At 37.5% G+C, this 17,682-nt stretch overlaps 1 protein-coding gene across 3 annotated transcripts in view; it reads left to right on the top strand.

The window, feature by feature from the left end:
- Nucleotides 1–17,682, top strand: part of PMS1 (PMS1 homolog 1, mismatch repair system component) — a 97,152-nt gene that overhangs the window by 48,154 nt on the left and 31,316 nt on the right. For all 3 annotated transcript variants that reach the window (XM_060106064.1, XM_060106063.1, XM_060106065.1), the window contains one exon: nt 15,932–16,048. In XM_060106064.1, coding sequence (XP_059962047.1) covers nt 15,932–16,048 — 117 coding nt within the window. The remainder of the gene's footprint in view (nt 1–15,931; nt 16,049–17,682) is intronic.

Genomic DNA, 17,682 nt, shown 5'->3' with positions numbered 1-17,682 from the left:
TGACATGTAGTTGTTCATGTTGTCTGTCATGATTATTTTTATTTCAGTGACATTAGTTGCAATATCTCTTCACTTCTAATATTATTTATTTGGATCTATTTTTGTTAGTCTAGCTAATAACGGTTGTTAATTTTGTCCCTTTTCAAAAAACCAACTCTTATTTTTGTTGATTTCTTTTTGTTTTTTTTTTCTATTTTGTTTATTTATTTTCTACTCTAATCTTTATTTTTTTCCTTCTGCTAACTTTGGGCTTAGTTTGTTGTCCTTTTTCTAGGTCTTTGAGGTATATAGTTAGGTTGTTTATTTGACATCTTTCTTTTTTAATGTAGGTGTTTTTTCTGTGAACTTCCCTCTTAGTATTGCTTTTGCTGCACCCATAAGTTTTGGTATGTTGTATTTTCATTTTCCTTTATCTCAAGGCATTTTATAATTTCCTTTTTTATTCTTTGACCTAGTGGTTGTTCAAGAGTATGCTGTTTAACTTCCACATATTGTGAATTTTCCGGTTTTCCTTTTGCTATTGATTTTTAGCTTCATTGCATTGTGGTCAGAAAAAGTACTTCATATGTTTCAATCTTTTGAAATTTGTTAATACTTGTATCGTGACCTAACATATGATTTATCCTGGAGAAAGAGCCAAGTGAGCTTGGGAAGAATATGTATTCTGCTGCTGTTGGGTGGAATGTTCTATATATGTTTATTAGGTCTATTTGGTCTATATAGTTGTTCAAGTCCTTTGTTTCCTTATTGATTTTCTGTCTGGATTTTCTATCCATTATTGGTCTGAAAAAAAGAACAACTAGAGAACCATGTAGAAGATGGAGTTGCATTGTAGAAGAGGTGGTTGGGGTAGCTTCCTTTAAAATGTGTTAGGGAGGGCTTCCCTGGTGGCACAGTGGTTGAGAGTCTGCCTGCCGATGCAGGGGACACGGGTTCGTGCCCTGGTCCAGGAGGATCCCACATGCCACGGAGCGGCTGGGCCCATGAGCCATGGCCGCTGAGCCTGCGCGTCTGGAGCCTATGCTCCGCAATGGGAGAGGCCGCAACAGTGAGAGGCCCGCGTACTGAAAAAAAAAAAAAAGTGTTAGAGAGAAGTAAGAGTCAATTTGGAGAAGAAAAGTCTCTTGAAAAACAAAATGTAGGGCTTCCCTGGTGGCGCGGTGGTTGAGAGTCCGCCTGCCGATGCAGGGGACAGGGGTTCGTGCCCCGGTCTGGGAGGATCCCGCATGCCGCGGAGTGGCTGGGCCCTTGAGCCATGGCCGCTGGGCCTGTGTGTCCGGAGCCTGTGCTCCGCAACGGGAGAGGCCACAGCAGTGAGAGGCCCGCGTTAAAAAAAGAAAAAAAAAAAATGTAATAGAAAGGTGATCTATACAGTTCGAATAAAGAGGAAAAGCTGAAATCAAATATTGTATAAAGCAGTAGCAGCTTGATTTGCAAATAACCTTTTCTGTAAAGTTAAATATGGGAGGATGTAGTGATTGCCTCAGAGATCCACAATTAAAGAGCTGATCAGAAAGACTGATCTGAAAGATTTCTATAAACAGTATTAAGAATATAAGTAATCTGGAAGCAGTTATTAAACTCTGGTTGAATTCAAAAAGAATTTTCAGGGCTTCCCTGGTGGCGCAGTGGTTGAGAGTCCGCCTGGCGATGCAGGGGACACGGGTTCGTGACCCGGTCCGGGAAGATCCCACATACCGCAGAGTGGCTAGGCCCGTGAGCCATGGCTGCTGAGCCTGTGTGTCTGGAGCCTGTGCTCCGCAACGGGAAAGGCCACAACAGTGAGAGGCCTGCATGGCGCAAAAAAAAAAAAAAAAAAAGAATTTTCAGAGGAGGTGGCTTTAGAACTGGTTCCTGAGAAAGACTTAGTGGGCAAAAGCATTCAAAGCACATGCCAGGTCAAGGAGTCGTGAAAGGTCAGAGTAAGCCGGTATAGGAAAATAGATGAGGCTGGAAAGGTTGCTTTGGTCTAGATTCTAAAGGATCTTATGGACTTTTCATGGGAGTATGGACTTCTTGCCAAGTGGTGAACGGGAACATAATAAGGACATTTAGTAGGAGACTAACAGAATATGATAATTCTCATGGCAGTTGGAGAATGAGCCAAATTATGTGTAGTAGTTGTGTAACAGAAGAAGCTGGTTCAGTAGTCCAAGCAGTTGCACAGAGCATGTAGAAAAGGGTATAGGCAAGAAAAACATTTCTTTTTTTTTTTATATCTTTATTGGAATATAATTACTTTACAGTGTTGTGTTAGTTTCTGCTATACAGCAAAGTGAATCAGCTATATGTATACATATATCCCCTCCCTCTTGAGCTTCCCTCCCACCCTCCCTATTCCACCCCTCTAGGTCATCACACAGCATCGAGCTGATCTCCCTGTGCTATGCAGCAGATTCCCACTAGCCATCCATTTTACATGGTAGTGTATATATGTCAATTACACTCTCTCACTTCGTCCCAGCTTCCCTTTCACCCCCGTGTTCTCAAGTCCATTCTCAACGTCTGCATCTTTATTCCTGCCCTGCCACTAGGTTCATCAGTACCATTTTTTTAAATTCCTATATGTGCATTAGCATACAGTATTTGTCTTTCTCTTTCTGACTGACTTTACTCTGAATGACAGACTCTAGATCCATCCACCTCATTACAAATAACTCAATTTCATTCCTTTTTATGGCTGAGTAATATTCCATTATATATATGTGCCATATCTTCTTTATCCATTCATCTGTCCTTGGACATTTAGGTTGCTTCCATGTCCTGGCTATTGTAAATAGTGCTGCAGTGAACATTGTGGTACATGTATCTTTTGGAATTATGGTAAGGAAAATATTTCTGATGTAGATAAGATTTGATTAGCAATTGGAAATAATCTTTCTTGCTTTAAACACCACAAAGAGTATCTACAATCTCCCTTTGAAAATTATGCAGAGGTTAACTTATGTTTTCAAATTTTTGCTTAGTTTTTTTGACTGAACCATACCTTCTTTACATGATTCAAAACCCCAAAACTACGAAAAGGTAGAGTGAAAAAATTAATCTCATCTTTGTCTCTTATATGCCTAGCTCCTATAAGCCCCCCCTCCAATAGGTAAAGTTACTAATTTCTTCATAACCTTAGGAAAAAATAATTATGCATACTATATTCCAAAACATGAATATAAAATAAAATAAACATTTAAGCAGAGTAAAGTAAGCATAAAAGATTTTATATTTATTTTTTTAAGGGGGGAGAGAGGGGTCTTTTTTAATTTTTTTTTTTTTTTTCTATTTGGCCGTGCCATGTGGCTTGTGGGATCTTAGTTCCCCAACCAGGGGTTGAACTCAGCCCCACCACCCCCACCCCGCTCAGTGAAAGCACTTAGTCCTAACCACTGGACCGCCAAGGAATTCCCACATAAGAGACTTTAAATATCGAACCCTTCTAAATAAATTTTACCAGTTTTAAACACTAGGGCTGCTTAGTAAGAACCAAATCATATTAATGCTTATTATGTTAATAGAATGTGATATTCTTTTAACAGTAGTATTTGGTATTGTGATGGAATAATCCATAATTTTATAGTAAACTCAAAACATTCAGCAATAAAGTTTCTATAAGCTTCTATAGCTAATGTTGTTATCATACTGCCAGTGCGGAAAGAGATTGCCTTTTCTTATATTGTGGTTGTGCCACTGCCCTTTTCTGAACCATTCAGTACAAATACATGTCCAGGAGTAGATAGCAATAGATACAGATCCAATTATATTGTAAGACCTTAGAAGTAGTTAAAACTACTGATTTTTAAGAAATTGAAACATGGGGCTTCCCTGGTGGCGCAGTGGTTGAGAGTCCGCCTGCCGATGTGGGGGACGCGGGTTCGTGCCCCGGTCCGGGAGGATCCCGCGTGCCGTGGAGCGGCTGGGTCCGTGGGCCATGGACGCTGAGCCTGGGCGTCCGGAGCCTGTGCTCTGCAACGGGAGAGGCCACAACAGTGAGAGGCCCGCATATACCTCAAAAAAAAAAAAAAGAAAAGAAAAGAAATTGAAACATGAAGTTCTTAGTACATGTCTGCAAATAATTTATGTGAAAAGTTTGGTTGCACTCTATGCTAATATGTATACTTTGATTTCATATTCTAGGAGTCGCCTTTGCTCAGGCAGTCTTATTAGCATTATAGTTTTTAGTTAATTCTTTATTATCTATGTGTAACCTCCTTTTTCCCATTATCACAAGTTGCCTTCACAGTTGAGGTTTACTAATTAAATCCTGAATATTCTCATCTAACTTCAAATAGTATATGTCAATGAAGTAGGAAGAGTGGCAAGATATATTTGGCTAACTTCAATCAATTACATGGCATGCGTGTAATAATATATTTTTTATTGAGGTGTTTTCTCGCTGTCATCATCCTGACTAGAGTCAGATTCTTACTTGGCACATCCAGATGCTCCAGCTTTGTGTGACCTAGATAGAAAACATATGGGGGTATGTGTGTGTATTTTTAGCACACATTAAGCTTTCAGCCTAAGGGCAAAATATATGAAAAACTTCAGGAAGTGAAAAGAAGATCTCTGTTTTAGAAAATAATACAGGATTGATGAAATGGTGGGGAAAGCAAACTGAAAATCACTTGCTGTAAAAACTGTAGCACTTAAAAATTCAGTACTTTCTGTATCCTTAATTTTTAAGTACTACACTTAATTGTTTAGTTCTTTAATAATGGGTCCTGGTTTGAAAATGAATCTTAATTGCCTAAGTAATAGTGAAGATTTAATTTATTGGCAGACCTCTTTATTGTTTATTGTTAGCCCAACTATAACTACTTAGAAAATGCTTCTAAATCAGCCCCCTGATCTGATGCAGTAATTGCCCAGTGTGAAATAATGCTCTAGAACTGCTAGTAGTATTTACATTAAAAAAAAAAATTCACAATAAGTGGTTCTCATGTTTCACAGCTTGTTTAGAGCCCATTTCCTCAAGTGACCTTTTTGCAGTTCTGTATACTAGCTTTTCAATAGGTCAGGCAGTGCAATAGCATCTTTGCATTAATCAGCAGCTAAGATTCATATCTGAGGCATCACTCTAATACAAACTAAAATACACAAGATGACGTTTCCACTAGAAAAATCACAGGTTTTATAGCTGTATTAAGTGCAGGAATTTTAAAACATTAGTTTTCTTAAAATATTTTCATGACTACTCATTTTAAATACATTTTATACATATGTATGAATCAGAGAGCTAGCTGGCTAGCTTTAAGGAGATAAACTTTTTGTGAATAAGTTTTTATTGCTCAACTACTCCTTGTTAAAAATAACTTGTGATGTAGAAAGTATGAAGCAGATGACACTTAATTTATATACAGTTGCAGATTATTCAGAACCGTAACCTGCTTCTCTTATTTTGAGTATTTTTCCTTAAATCACCAGCTACTGGCTGGCTTAAAATAACAACCATCATAGCAGAAGCCAGCACCTTTTTGTCTTTTTACACTCACACACATACAAACAAACACGTGCAGAGGAAATGGAAAGATTACAGTCTGGCAAAAATAAACAGAGAAAATAAACAGACTTACCACTTTACCAGCTATTTCACTCCTAGGTATATACACAAGAAAAATAAAAATATATTTCACACAAAAAGGTGTACATGAATGTTTATAGCAGCATCATTTGTAATAGGCAAAAAGTGGAAATAACCCACACGTCCATCATAAGAGGCAATGATACTTCAAATGTATATCCATATAGGGGAATATTATTTAGCCATTAAAAAAGGAATGAGTTCCTGACAAAAGTCTAGGACCAGCCAGCTTCACAGGTGCATTTTAACAAACATTTAAAGAATTAACACCTATCCTTCTCAGACTGTTGAAGAAGGAATGCTTGTGAACTCATTCTACAAGACCAGCATCACCCTGATACCAAAACCAGACAAAGGCAGTAGAAAAAATATTATAAGTCAATATCACTGATGAACGCCGATGCAAAAATCCTCAACAAAATATTAGTAAGCCAAATTCAGTAATACATTAAAAGGATCATACACCATGATCAGATGCAGTTTATTTCAGAAATGCAAGAATGATTCAGTATCCACACATCAATCAGTGTGATATATACCACATTAACAGATTGAAGAATAAAAATCATAGGATCATCTCAGTAGGTGCAGGAAAAGCTTTTCACAAAATTCAACATCCATTTATGATGTTAAAACTGTCAACAAAGTAGGTATAGAGGGAATGTACCTCACCTTAATAAAGGCCATATATGACAATCCCACAGCTCACATCATACTCAAAGGTGAAAAACTGAAAGCTTTCCCTCTGAGATCAAGAGCAGGACAAGGTTACCCACTCTCACCACTTGTATTCAACATAGTATTAGAAGTCCTAGCCCCAGCAGTTAGATAAGAAAAAGAAGTAAAAGGAATCCACATTGGAAAGGAAGAAGTAAAACTTCCACTCTTTGCATATGATATGATACTATGTATAGAAAATCCTAAGGATGCCCCCAGAAAACTATTAAAACTAATAAATGAATTTGGTAAAATTTCAGGATATAAAATTAATATACACAAATCTGTTGCATTTCTATATATTAACAATAAACTATCAGAAAGAGAAATTAAGATAACAACCCCATTTACAATTGCATCAAAAAGAATAAAATGCCCAGAAATAAATCTAACCAAGGAGGTAAAAGACCTGTACTCAAAAAACTATAAGATATTGATGAAAGAAATTGAAAATGACACAAACAAATGGAAAAATAAAACATGCTTATGGATTGGAAGAATTAATATTGTTAAAATGACCATACTTCCCAAGACAGTTTACGAATTCACTGCATTCCCATCAAAATACCAATGGCTTTTTTCACAGAACTAGAAGAAATAATTCTAAAATATGTATGGAAACACAGAAGACCCAAAATGACAAAAACAATCTTAAGAAGAACAAAGCTGGAGTTATCATGCTCCCCAATTTCAAGCTATCCTACAAAGCTACAGTAATCAAAACAATATGATATTGGCACAAAGCTGGAATTATCATGCTCCCTGATTTCAAGCTATACTACAAAGCTACAGCAATCAAAACAATATGATAGGGACTTCCCTGGTGGTGCCCTGGCTAAGAATCTGCCTGCCAATGCAGGGGACACAGGTTCGAGCCCTGGTCCGGGAAGATCCCACATGCTGCGGAGCAACTAAGCCTGTGCACCACAACTACTGAGCCTGCGCTCTAGAGCCTGCGAGCCACAGCTACTGAGCCCACGTGCCACAACTACTGAAGCCCACACGCCTAGAGCCCGTGCTCCGCAACAAGAGAAGCCGCCACAGTGAAAAGCCCATGTGCTGCAACAGAGTAGCCCCCGCTCACCACAATTAGAGAAGGCCCACATGGAGCAACGAAGACCCAGTGCAGCCAAAAATAAATAAAACATAAAAGTTATAAAAATATATATATATATATGATATTGGCACAAAACCAGACACAAAGATCAATGGAAGAGAATAGAGAGCCCAGAATTGAACCCTCATGTATATGGTCAATTAATCTATGATAAAGGAGGCAAGAATATACAATAGGAAAAAGACAGCCTCTGCAACATATGACGTTGGGAAAACTGGACAGCTACATGCAAAAGAACCAAACTGAACTACTTTTTCACACAATTTACAGAAATAAATTCAAAATGGATGAAAGGTTTACATGTAAGACCTGAAACTGTAAAACTCTTATTATAAAACGTAAACAGTACACTCATTGCTCTTAGCAATATTTTTTTGGATCTCTCTCCTCAGGCAAGGAAACAAAAGCAAAAATAAACTAATGGGACTACACTAAAAAGCTTTTGCACAATGATAGAAAACTGTCAACAAAATGAAAAGGCTGCCTATTGAATGAACAAAGATGTTTGTCAACAATATATCTGATAAGGGGTTAATATCCAAAAAGTACAAAGAACTCAACAACTCAACATCATAAACAAATAAACTGATTTAACACTGGGCAGAGGATAGCACAGGGAGATCTGCTTGGTGCTTTGTGACCACCTAGAGGGGTGGGATACGGAGGGTGGGAGGGAGATGCAGGAGGGAGGGGATTTGGGGATATATGTGTACATATAGCTGATTCACTTCGTTATACAGCAGAAACTAATACAACATTGTAAAGCAACTATACTCTGATAAAGATGTTTTAAAAAAAAGGCAGAGGGGCTTCCCTGGTGGCGCAGTGGTTGAGAGTCTGCCTGCCGATGCAGGGGACACGGGTTCATGCCCCGGTCTGGGAAGATCCCACATGCCGCAGAGCGGCTGGGCCCGTGAGCCATGGCTGCTGAGCCTGCACGTCCGGAGCCTGTGCTCCACAACGGGAGAGGCCACAAGAGTGAGAGGCCCGTGTACTGCAAAAAAAAAAAAAAAAAAAAGGCAGAGGACCTGAGTAGACATTTTTCCAAAGAAAACTTATAGATGGCCAACAGACGCCTGAAAAGATGCTCAAAATCACTAATCATCAGGGAAATGCAAACCAAAACCACAGTGAGATACCACCTCACACCTGTCAGAATAGCTATTATCAAAAAGCAACAAATAACTGGTGTTATTTGAGAGGGTGTGGAGAAAAGGGAACCCTCCTGCACTGGTGGGAATGTAAATTGGTGCAGCCACTAAGGAAAACAGCATGGAGGTTCCTCACAAAATTAAAAATAGAACTACCACACGATTCAGCTATTCCACTTCTGGGTATTTTTCCAGAGAAAACAAAAATACTAATTTGACAAAATATATGCACCCCTATGTTCATTGCAGTACTGTTTACAATAGTCAAGGTATGGAATGGGGCTTCCCTGGTGGCGCAGTGGTTGCGAGTCTGCCTGCAGATGCAGGGGACACGGGTTCGTGCCCTGGTCCGGGAAGATCCCACATGCCGTGGAGAGGCTGGGCCTGTGAGCCATGGCCGCTGAGCCTGCGCGTCTGGAGCCTGTGCTCTGCAATGGGAGAGGCCACGACAGTGAGAGACCCGCGTACCGCAAAAAAAAAAAAAAAAAAAAAGATATGGAAGCAGCCTAAATGTCCATTGACAGATGAATGGATAAAGAAGATGTGGTACATATATACAGTGGAATACTACTGAGCCATAAGAAAAGAATGAAATCTTGCCATTTGCAACAACATGGATGGACCTAGAGTGTATTATGTTGAGTGAAATAAGTCAGAGAAAAATAAATACTGTATAATTTCATTTATATGTGGAGTCTAAAAAAACAAATGAGCAAACATAACAAACCGAAAGACTCATGGAGAACCAACAGGTGTTTTACCAGTGGGGCGTTGGTGGTGGGATGAAAGTAAAACAACAAAAAATAGTAACTATGTGAGGTAATGAATGCTTATTAGCTTGATTGTGGTGATCAGTGCACAATATGCAATGTTATATGAAACAATAAGATTGTACATCTTAAATATATACAGTTTTTGTCAATTATACCTCAAAGCTGAAAAAAAGATTTTAAAAAAGAAATTGCTCTTTGTCAACCAAATATTTCCATGTCCTTAAATTATCCTATTGATACCAATACTGCATTCTAATTCAGCCAGCTTTTAATTTCTAGAGGGCAAGGATTCTGACCATTTTTTTCCTTGTATGTCCACGTAACCCATTACTCTTTTCTCTGTGATGGGACCTCAGTACTTCGATGTGTATAGGCATGTTGAGTGGACCAGTGCTTTTGGAATCTTTCAGGAAGGCTGTATTTATATAAATAGATTTATGTTTGCAGTGCAGCTCCCAGTGCAAAAAGAATTAAATGTTATGTGACATACAGAAGTGTAGGTTATATAGCTGTTAATAGGACATTAAGATTTCTTTATTTGATAAGTATCACTTTGGAATTTTGCACATAAATATGTGGAGATTGAGCCTTTGATTAAAGTTTGAGTGCCCAAACTCTGAAATCACTTGAAATCACATGTTTTAACCTGAAATCACTTGAGCATAGCTTTTTTGCCTTTAAAATTTCTAGTATGGGGCTTCCCTGGTGGCGCAGTGGTTGAGAGTCCGCCTGCCGATGCAGGGGACACGGGTTCGTGCCCCGATCCCGTAAGATCCCACATGCCGCGGAGCGGCTGGGCCCGCGAGCCATGGCCGCGGAGCCTGTGTGTCCGGAGCCTGTGCTCCGCAACGGGAGAGGCCACAGCAGTGAGAGGCCCGCGTACAGCAAAAAAAAAAAAAAAAAAAAAAAAAAATTTCTAGTATGGGCGATGAAGATAAAAGGAACTCTGCACATTTTTACATATGAAACCAGTCAACCCAGCTAATCAGTGACTATCCCAGATGCTGATGAAATGAAGCACACTAATGACTTAATACGATTCCTACCTAAACACATTGTGTTTAATGGTCAGAATTCAGAGGCATTGCATAAAAATTATATCTAAGCTGAAATTGTTCAGAAGTGTTAAAAAAGCAGTGACTCAAAATTCACTTGAAAAAGAAAAAGATAAACAGAACTAGGAAGCAGTGTCATTCAAAATGATCTTTCAAAGAGCCTTGCTGATGTCAGTATTATTTGTAACTTTTTGGTAGGAATCATTTTATCAGTATCTGTTTATAGAAATTGGAAAGAACCTCAGTCACCTATTTCTACCCTCCCTCTAGAAGCATAACTAAGGGAGAGAATATTGGAAATTCCTGTGGCCTGAGCTGAGTTAGAATCATCATTAGTGGAGTGTACAGCTGATGGCTTTCTACATCCATCTCATTTTAAAACATGTAAATAATATTCATTATGTGACAGACACTGAATTTCTGAGTTGAACAGCATAAAAGTCCCTCATCTGGAGAATCTGTCATCTCATGCAAATTAACGCTCAATTACAGAATTTGTTAGCTCCTATTTTTTCTTTAGATCATATAATATTAATTATGCTAGCTTCTTCCCTTACTATAAACTCAAAACTAAATTCATATATTTTATGTTTTACCCTTTCGTGTAAATTAAATTGTATCATTACTGTAAGATACACCTGAGACAGTCTGTCAAGTCTTTAGCATTGTGTAGCTAAATAAAACTGGATTTAAAAAAAAAGAATGAAGTACTGATACAGCGTGGATAAAACTTGACAAAGTTATGCTGTAAGTGAACAAGCCACTCACAAATGACTATGTATTGTATGATTCCATTTATATGAAATACCCAAAGTAGGGAAATTTATAGAGACAGTAGATTAGTGATTGCATAAGGTGAAGGTGCAGGGACATGGGGAATGACTGCTAATGGGTACAGGGTTTCTTTTTGCAATGATAAAATAGTTTTAAAAAATTAGACTGTGGGGATTTAGTTGCACAGCTCCGTAAATATACTAAAAACCATTCAATTGTATACTTGTATACTTAAATTGTATCGTGTCAGTTCTATCAGAATAAAACTCTTATTTTAAAGAAAATAAGGAAAAGCAAAGTTGTTTTGGATTTCCTAAAGGAATAGACAAAGACTATAATTTCTAACCCATGTAGTGGTGTGACAACCAGCAGTCTTAATATTTAAAAATAAAGAGCTAGTTTCCAACTCCACTAGGCTTACTTTTCTCTAGAAAAATGTATTCATTTGCTCACTCCTTCAACAAATTGTTTACTGGGCCCTTCTGAGTACTTGACGCTGTTATTGGTACTAGGGATTCAATCAAATTCCTGATTCTTCTCCTCTTCTTCCTCTCCCCATGCAGCGAGTCACAAAATCACATAAAGTCTGTTTCATATCCTTTAGTCTATCTCTGTTTTTTTTTACTCTTAGCAGTGTGCTTGGTTCTGTTACCCAGTCCAGTGATTCTCAGCCAGTGTTAATATTAGTAAAACACCAAAGTTTGCAAATGTTTTACCTTTAAAAAAATAAGATAAATAATCCTGTAAATGTCACTTTTACTGACTTGCATTCCATTATATTTTTGTGAGTAGAAGAGAAAGCAATTGTGTTATAGCTAGTGTGCCAGGAAAAACACACAATCGTCAGTGTCTATGAGACTATTTTACGAATGTGAACCTCATCCATTTTATGTGTCCTCAATAAAAGTTGAGAATCTCTGAGTTGGATTATTACAGTCACATTTTTAAATCCATATTGCTTTAGTTTCAGTTCTCACTAAATCATTCTTGCCAAAGTTCTTTCTTTTTTTATTGAAATATATTTGACATAAAACATTGTGTAAATTTAAGGTATACAACATGTTGACTTGATACTGTATTATTGAATATAATATGATTGCCATTGTAGCAATAGTTGCACCTCTATAACATTAACTAATTTTTCTCTTTACTGGTTGGGATAATTAGGTTCTAGTCTCTCAGCAAGTTTGGTGATTGTAATACAATATTATTATCTATATTCACTGTACTGTGCATTACATCTCTAGGATTTATTTACTACTCATTCCAAGTCTGTACCCTTAAATAACATCTGTCTTATCCCCCCAACCCTTATGCCCTGGTAACTACCAATTTTACTCTGTTTCTGTGAGTTTTTCCTTAGAAAAACTGTATCACTGTATGAGTGATATCATACAGTGTTTGTCTTTGTCTCACTTATCTCATTTAACAGAAAGTCCTCAAGGTCAAAAGATCTCTTTCTAACATCCATATCTGATCATGCCATTTTCCCAATTAGATTTGTCCATTGATTCTGCATTGCATCTAAGAGAAACTATAAACTTCTTTGCATGATATGCTAGGTCATTCATGATCTTGTTCCTCTCTATCTATCTGTCCAGCTTCATCTCCAGCAAGGCATATTTTCTATGCTTCCATACCTTTGCATGTGCTCTTCTACCTGTCAGGAATGCCCTTCCCATAATTTGTGGGTGGCAGACTCCTTTCAAGTCTCACCGCACTTGCAGTTGCTCTGTGGAGTAGACTTAGGTTTCTTCTACAGTGTTCCCACTGTGTTTTGTATTAGCAGTTTTCATAATGCTTTATAATTATTTTAATACCTTACTTTCCTTTTGTATTTTTAGCTCCTTGAAAGCTGGGACCTTGTCCTTCTATCTTTGTATTCCCAGCTTTTAGCATGGAATCTGGTACAAAGTAGATGTTCAATAAAATATTTGCTGAATAAATTTAGAAGTTTCTCCAAAAATTTTAATTTAGCCAGAGCATTTATATATTATAGTATGTGCTGAAATAATGATTAAAAATACTTATGTGACATCCCATGTTTCCTGGAGCAGTTCCAATTTTAAATAGTGTATTGTCCTTTAAGTGGAAATGTAGTTACCAAAACATATTTTTTTTAGAAATATACACATTGAACCTATACCTTAGTTTTTTAATTGTTTACAATTTATTTTTCTATTTGATTTCATGCACTTTAGGTATTTTTTTCTAATTCAGATCACTTTCAAAGCAATAGACAGTGAAAAGCTGGCATCTAGGACAGAACAGTACCTAAATTCTAGTTCTGTCATTTTGCTGGGACTAATTACTTCACATCTGTATTTATATGAATATTAATAAATAAAATTTATCAGAAATTTAGAAATCCTTAGGTATATGGATCTGCATAATAAGGCTAAGGTTGGTACTGACAAGCTGCACTCTCAAAAATATTCTGACTTCAGGATGCTATAAGAGTAGCTCCTAGTCTTTTTTGGATTTCTGTTATTCTGGTGTGGTTTCTTTGATTTGGAGACCCCGATTTTTCTCCTTGCCCTCTTCTAAAGGTAAATTATTTATTTAACTTTAAATGAATTTTTAAAATAATTTTGTTTTGAGAGTGTATTAAAACCCTCAAACAACTGGAGATTTCATAACATATCACGTACTCATACATGAAAATGCATTTGTCAGAGACACTATTTGAGAATTCCCAATTAGGGTCTGGAGTTGGCTCTAACTTATTACTATCCCTGACTAGAGAGGAGAGAGATGTTAGCAAAGTAAAAATTTGGAGCCAGAAAGGTTAAGGTATAAATCATGATTCCGTGATTTAATATCTCTGTTTCTTTGGGTAAATCAATCTGAGCCTCGGTTTCCTCATCTGGAAAATGAGATAATAATACCTGCCTGAAATGGTTGTGAAAACTAATGGTTTCTAGAATAGTAGTGCCTGGTAAGTAAGTTCTTCATAAATTGTAACTCCTACTTGATTAGTATTAATAAAACCCTGGGAATAGGTAAAAGGTTTTCCTGTTACACTAAATATTGGGCATTTTGTCTTCTTGATCAGTTGTTACACTATCTGTTTTCCCCAGAAGGTTGGTCTTTGAGATTCTAAAAACAAAAGTGGCTTACAGATGATACATATCAAGAAGCAGAGTCAGTGACTATTGTCTTCTTGTCCAGAAGAGAACAGCCCTTCGCTGCTATCCCGACGTGCCAGTTAGAGAACAACATGAATTCATTTACTTCCCCTTTCATTTTATTATATATAATATTGTTAGTACTTCTTCCTGCCTACATAGGTTCCTGGTCATGTTAAGGCATTTGTTTGGCTAGGATCCTTTGATCTAGCCAGAGTGTCTCTCTTTCTTTTAAACCTTCTCTACAATCAGATATTTAAATCAGTGTCTTTTTACTTGGAACAAATAACCTTTCCACATTACAAAAAAAAAAAGAGGGAGAGAGAAAGAGAGAACAAAGGAGAACTTTCTCAACTTCCTTCCATTGATTCTGCAAACCTACTTGTTTGTATACCCATTCTTCCCTCACTGCTTTTTGTTCAAGTGTGTCATCAAGAACTTCCCTTGATCCACCTGCCTCCAGTTATTGCTGTCTGCTTTCACTTTACAGCCAAACTTCCTAAAAGAGCTGCCTCTTTCATATGTTCCCCCTATAGTCACTGTCTAGTAAGTAAAATTTGGCTTCGTTTACTCTGCTTCCTTAGAACTGCTCTCATCCTCCTGATTGCTAAATCCTGTGGCCACATCTCTTTTTTTACCTTGGTCTCTCAACACTGGTCACACATAACTACTTCTTTCTTCTTAAAAAAACTTCCTTGTTCTATGCACCATAGTGTCCTGTGACTCTTCTTGCCTCTGTGGCCAATCCTTTTCAGTCTCCTCTTCTTCCTCTGTCTGCCTCTTGAATGTTAATGTTTTCTCCTAAGCCCTTTACCCATTTTCTTTAGCATTTAGGGGGTTCTAAGTGAATATTTGTTGAATGTATGATATGTGTCTGTATTGGTGGTTTCTTAAGAGATTTGACTATAATTGGACCTTATTAACTGAAAAATTTCAGTATGTGGTACCTGATCATACACTTCACAGCCAAACTTTGGTGCAGTCTCTCTGGACTATGCTTCTCTTAAACTACCCTACTGGATGCTTGCAGTGAAAAAAGTCCAAGCTCATTATTCAGCTGTTATGTCTGTAAGGTTCAGTTAGTTAGCTTTTTTAAAGTTTTCTGTGTATAAAAGGTAATTATAAAGGTAATTTTAAAAAGCATGCATTATCCTAAATTTTTATACCAGTTTGACTATTTATAGAAATCTTATAGCATAGGTGTCTGTCCTCAATAAAACAGTAATACTTTACTTGGAGTAGCGATTTAATTTAAATATACTCTGAAGTATATACTCTGAAGTTTAGGATTAGAAGAGGGGAGAGAATTAATATTTAATGAAACTGTTTTATGCCAGACACCGGCCTATGTGTTTGCCTACATCATATATTTTCATCTTCCAACAACTCGGGAAGATAATTATTCTTAGTCATCTTATAGAGAGAAGAAAATTGAGGTTAAGGGAAGTTAAAATAGATTCTACACTGCAGCATATATAGCTACTAAAATTTGGAAATGGAGTTCTGTCAGACATGCATATCTTATAAATGATGCAGAAAATATAAGCTAGGGATGAATGCTAAATATAGCAATAATTTGTATAAGTACTTGAGTTTACTAAATCCAAATTGTGTCAAAAGTTGTCTGTATTATTTTGTCCCTAGGCAATTATTTGGCAGAAAACTAGAGTATCAGATCATAAAATGGCTCTCATGTCTGTTCTGGGGACTGCTGTTATGGGCAACATGGAACCCTTTCAGTACCACTCTGAAGAATCTCAGGTATACAATGAAAATGTTCTTTAATAATTCTAATTTACCAATGAAACTGTTAAATTATTTCCTTTTTGTGGGGTTGGGGTTGCAAGAATTTTTTCTTTTAAAATTTTAACGAAGTATGTGTATAAGGTACAAAAAGAAAATACGCACAGAGCTCATATTAAACCTCTCTTCCCAGCCCTGCTTCCTGTTTTTATCTTTTCTGTTTATTGTTTAATTTTAAGTATCATGGCTACATTAATTTTTTAAGTGATTTTCAATTTAGAATCTTCATCTGTTTACTTTCTATAATGAAAGAAAAGAAGTTGAGCTCTCTTACCTTTGTTTTCCCTTTCCCATCCTAGGTATATGTATTCCAGCTTTATTTTCTTGATCTGTCAGCTTCCGTCTTCTTCAGTCCCAATAATATTGGATGAGGTTATTAACATTCCCAGTCTTACTTCTACCTGCTCTTCTCCCTCTCAGTCATGTCAGCTCCACTTTCATGTTATCTAGCTTAATAACCTATTTTCTTATGTAACCATCTTTTGTTTGTTGGAAGATTTTTAATTATGAAATCATCTTTTATTTGAAGATTCATTCTAAAAGTTGAAAGCTTATATGGAGTATACATTACTATGACTTCTCTGTTCTCCTTTTCTTTTTTATAATTTGTTGCAATCTCTTTTCTGCTACTAGTTCCCCTCCTATCCTTTTTTGCAGTATTGAGTTCTTAATTATCATCTTATTAGAGTCTTGGATGGGAGCTTGCGCTCAATTAATGCGTTAAGAGTTCTCTCTCCTGAGGAACAATTCAGGCCACCCTTAGTGGCCATGATCTGACATGGGTTCTATTTTTCAGAGCTCTCTTAATAGTTGTTTAATAGCTTAGACACTAGTGCCACCTTGGACTGGTCATGGTGGCTGACTTGGGATAATAAGGGTACTGTCTAAATTCCCCTGCGTTCCCTGTGGCTTCCTGGAACTTTGTTGCCTATGCTGGTAACCCAGGAAGCTTGTGACAGGAGACCCAGACATGAAATCTGTGGTGTTGTGCTTTAGAGATTCTACCTGTCATAGTTTGGTCTGAAGACCAGCAGCATGGGCATTACTTGGAAGCTTGTTAGGTGAAGAATCTCAGGCCTCATCCCAGACATACTGAATGAGAATCTGCATTTTAATACGGTCTCCGAGTGCATATTCAAGTAGGAAAAGCACTGATTTAGACCTTTGTTAGTTATGATTACATGTGTGATTGGAACAAATCAGTCCTGCAGTTGGGATTTCTTTTCTTTGATCTGTATTGAGATATGTTGCCAGATCTGTGCATGTCCATTGATTTTTTAAATAAATTTATTTTATTATTTTATTTTTATTTTATTTGGCCGTGTTGGGTCTTTGTTGCTGCGCGCGGGCTTTCTCTAGTTGCGGCGAGCGGGGTCTACTCTTCCTTGCAGTGCATGGGCTTCTCATTGCCGTGGCTTCTCGTTGTGGAGCACAGGCTCTAGGCATGTGGGCTTCAGTAGTTGTGGCACGTGGGCTCAGTAATTGTGGCTCAACGGGCTCTAGAGCGCAGGCTCAGTAGTTGTGGCGCACGGGCTTAGTTGCTCTGCGGCACGTGGGATCTTCCTGGACCAGGGCTCGAACCCGTGTCCCCT

Source organism: Mesoplodon densirostris, chromosome 8, assembly GCF_025265405.1.
Source record: "Mesoplodon densirostris isolate mMesDen1 chromosome 8, mMesDen1 primary haplotype, whole genome shotgun sequence".
Taxonomy (NCBI): Eukaryota; Metazoa; Chordata; class Mammalia; order Artiodactyla; family Ziphiidae; genus Mesoplodon; species Mesoplodon densirostris.
This window is presented reverse-complemented; position numbering and strand designations above follow the sequence as displayed.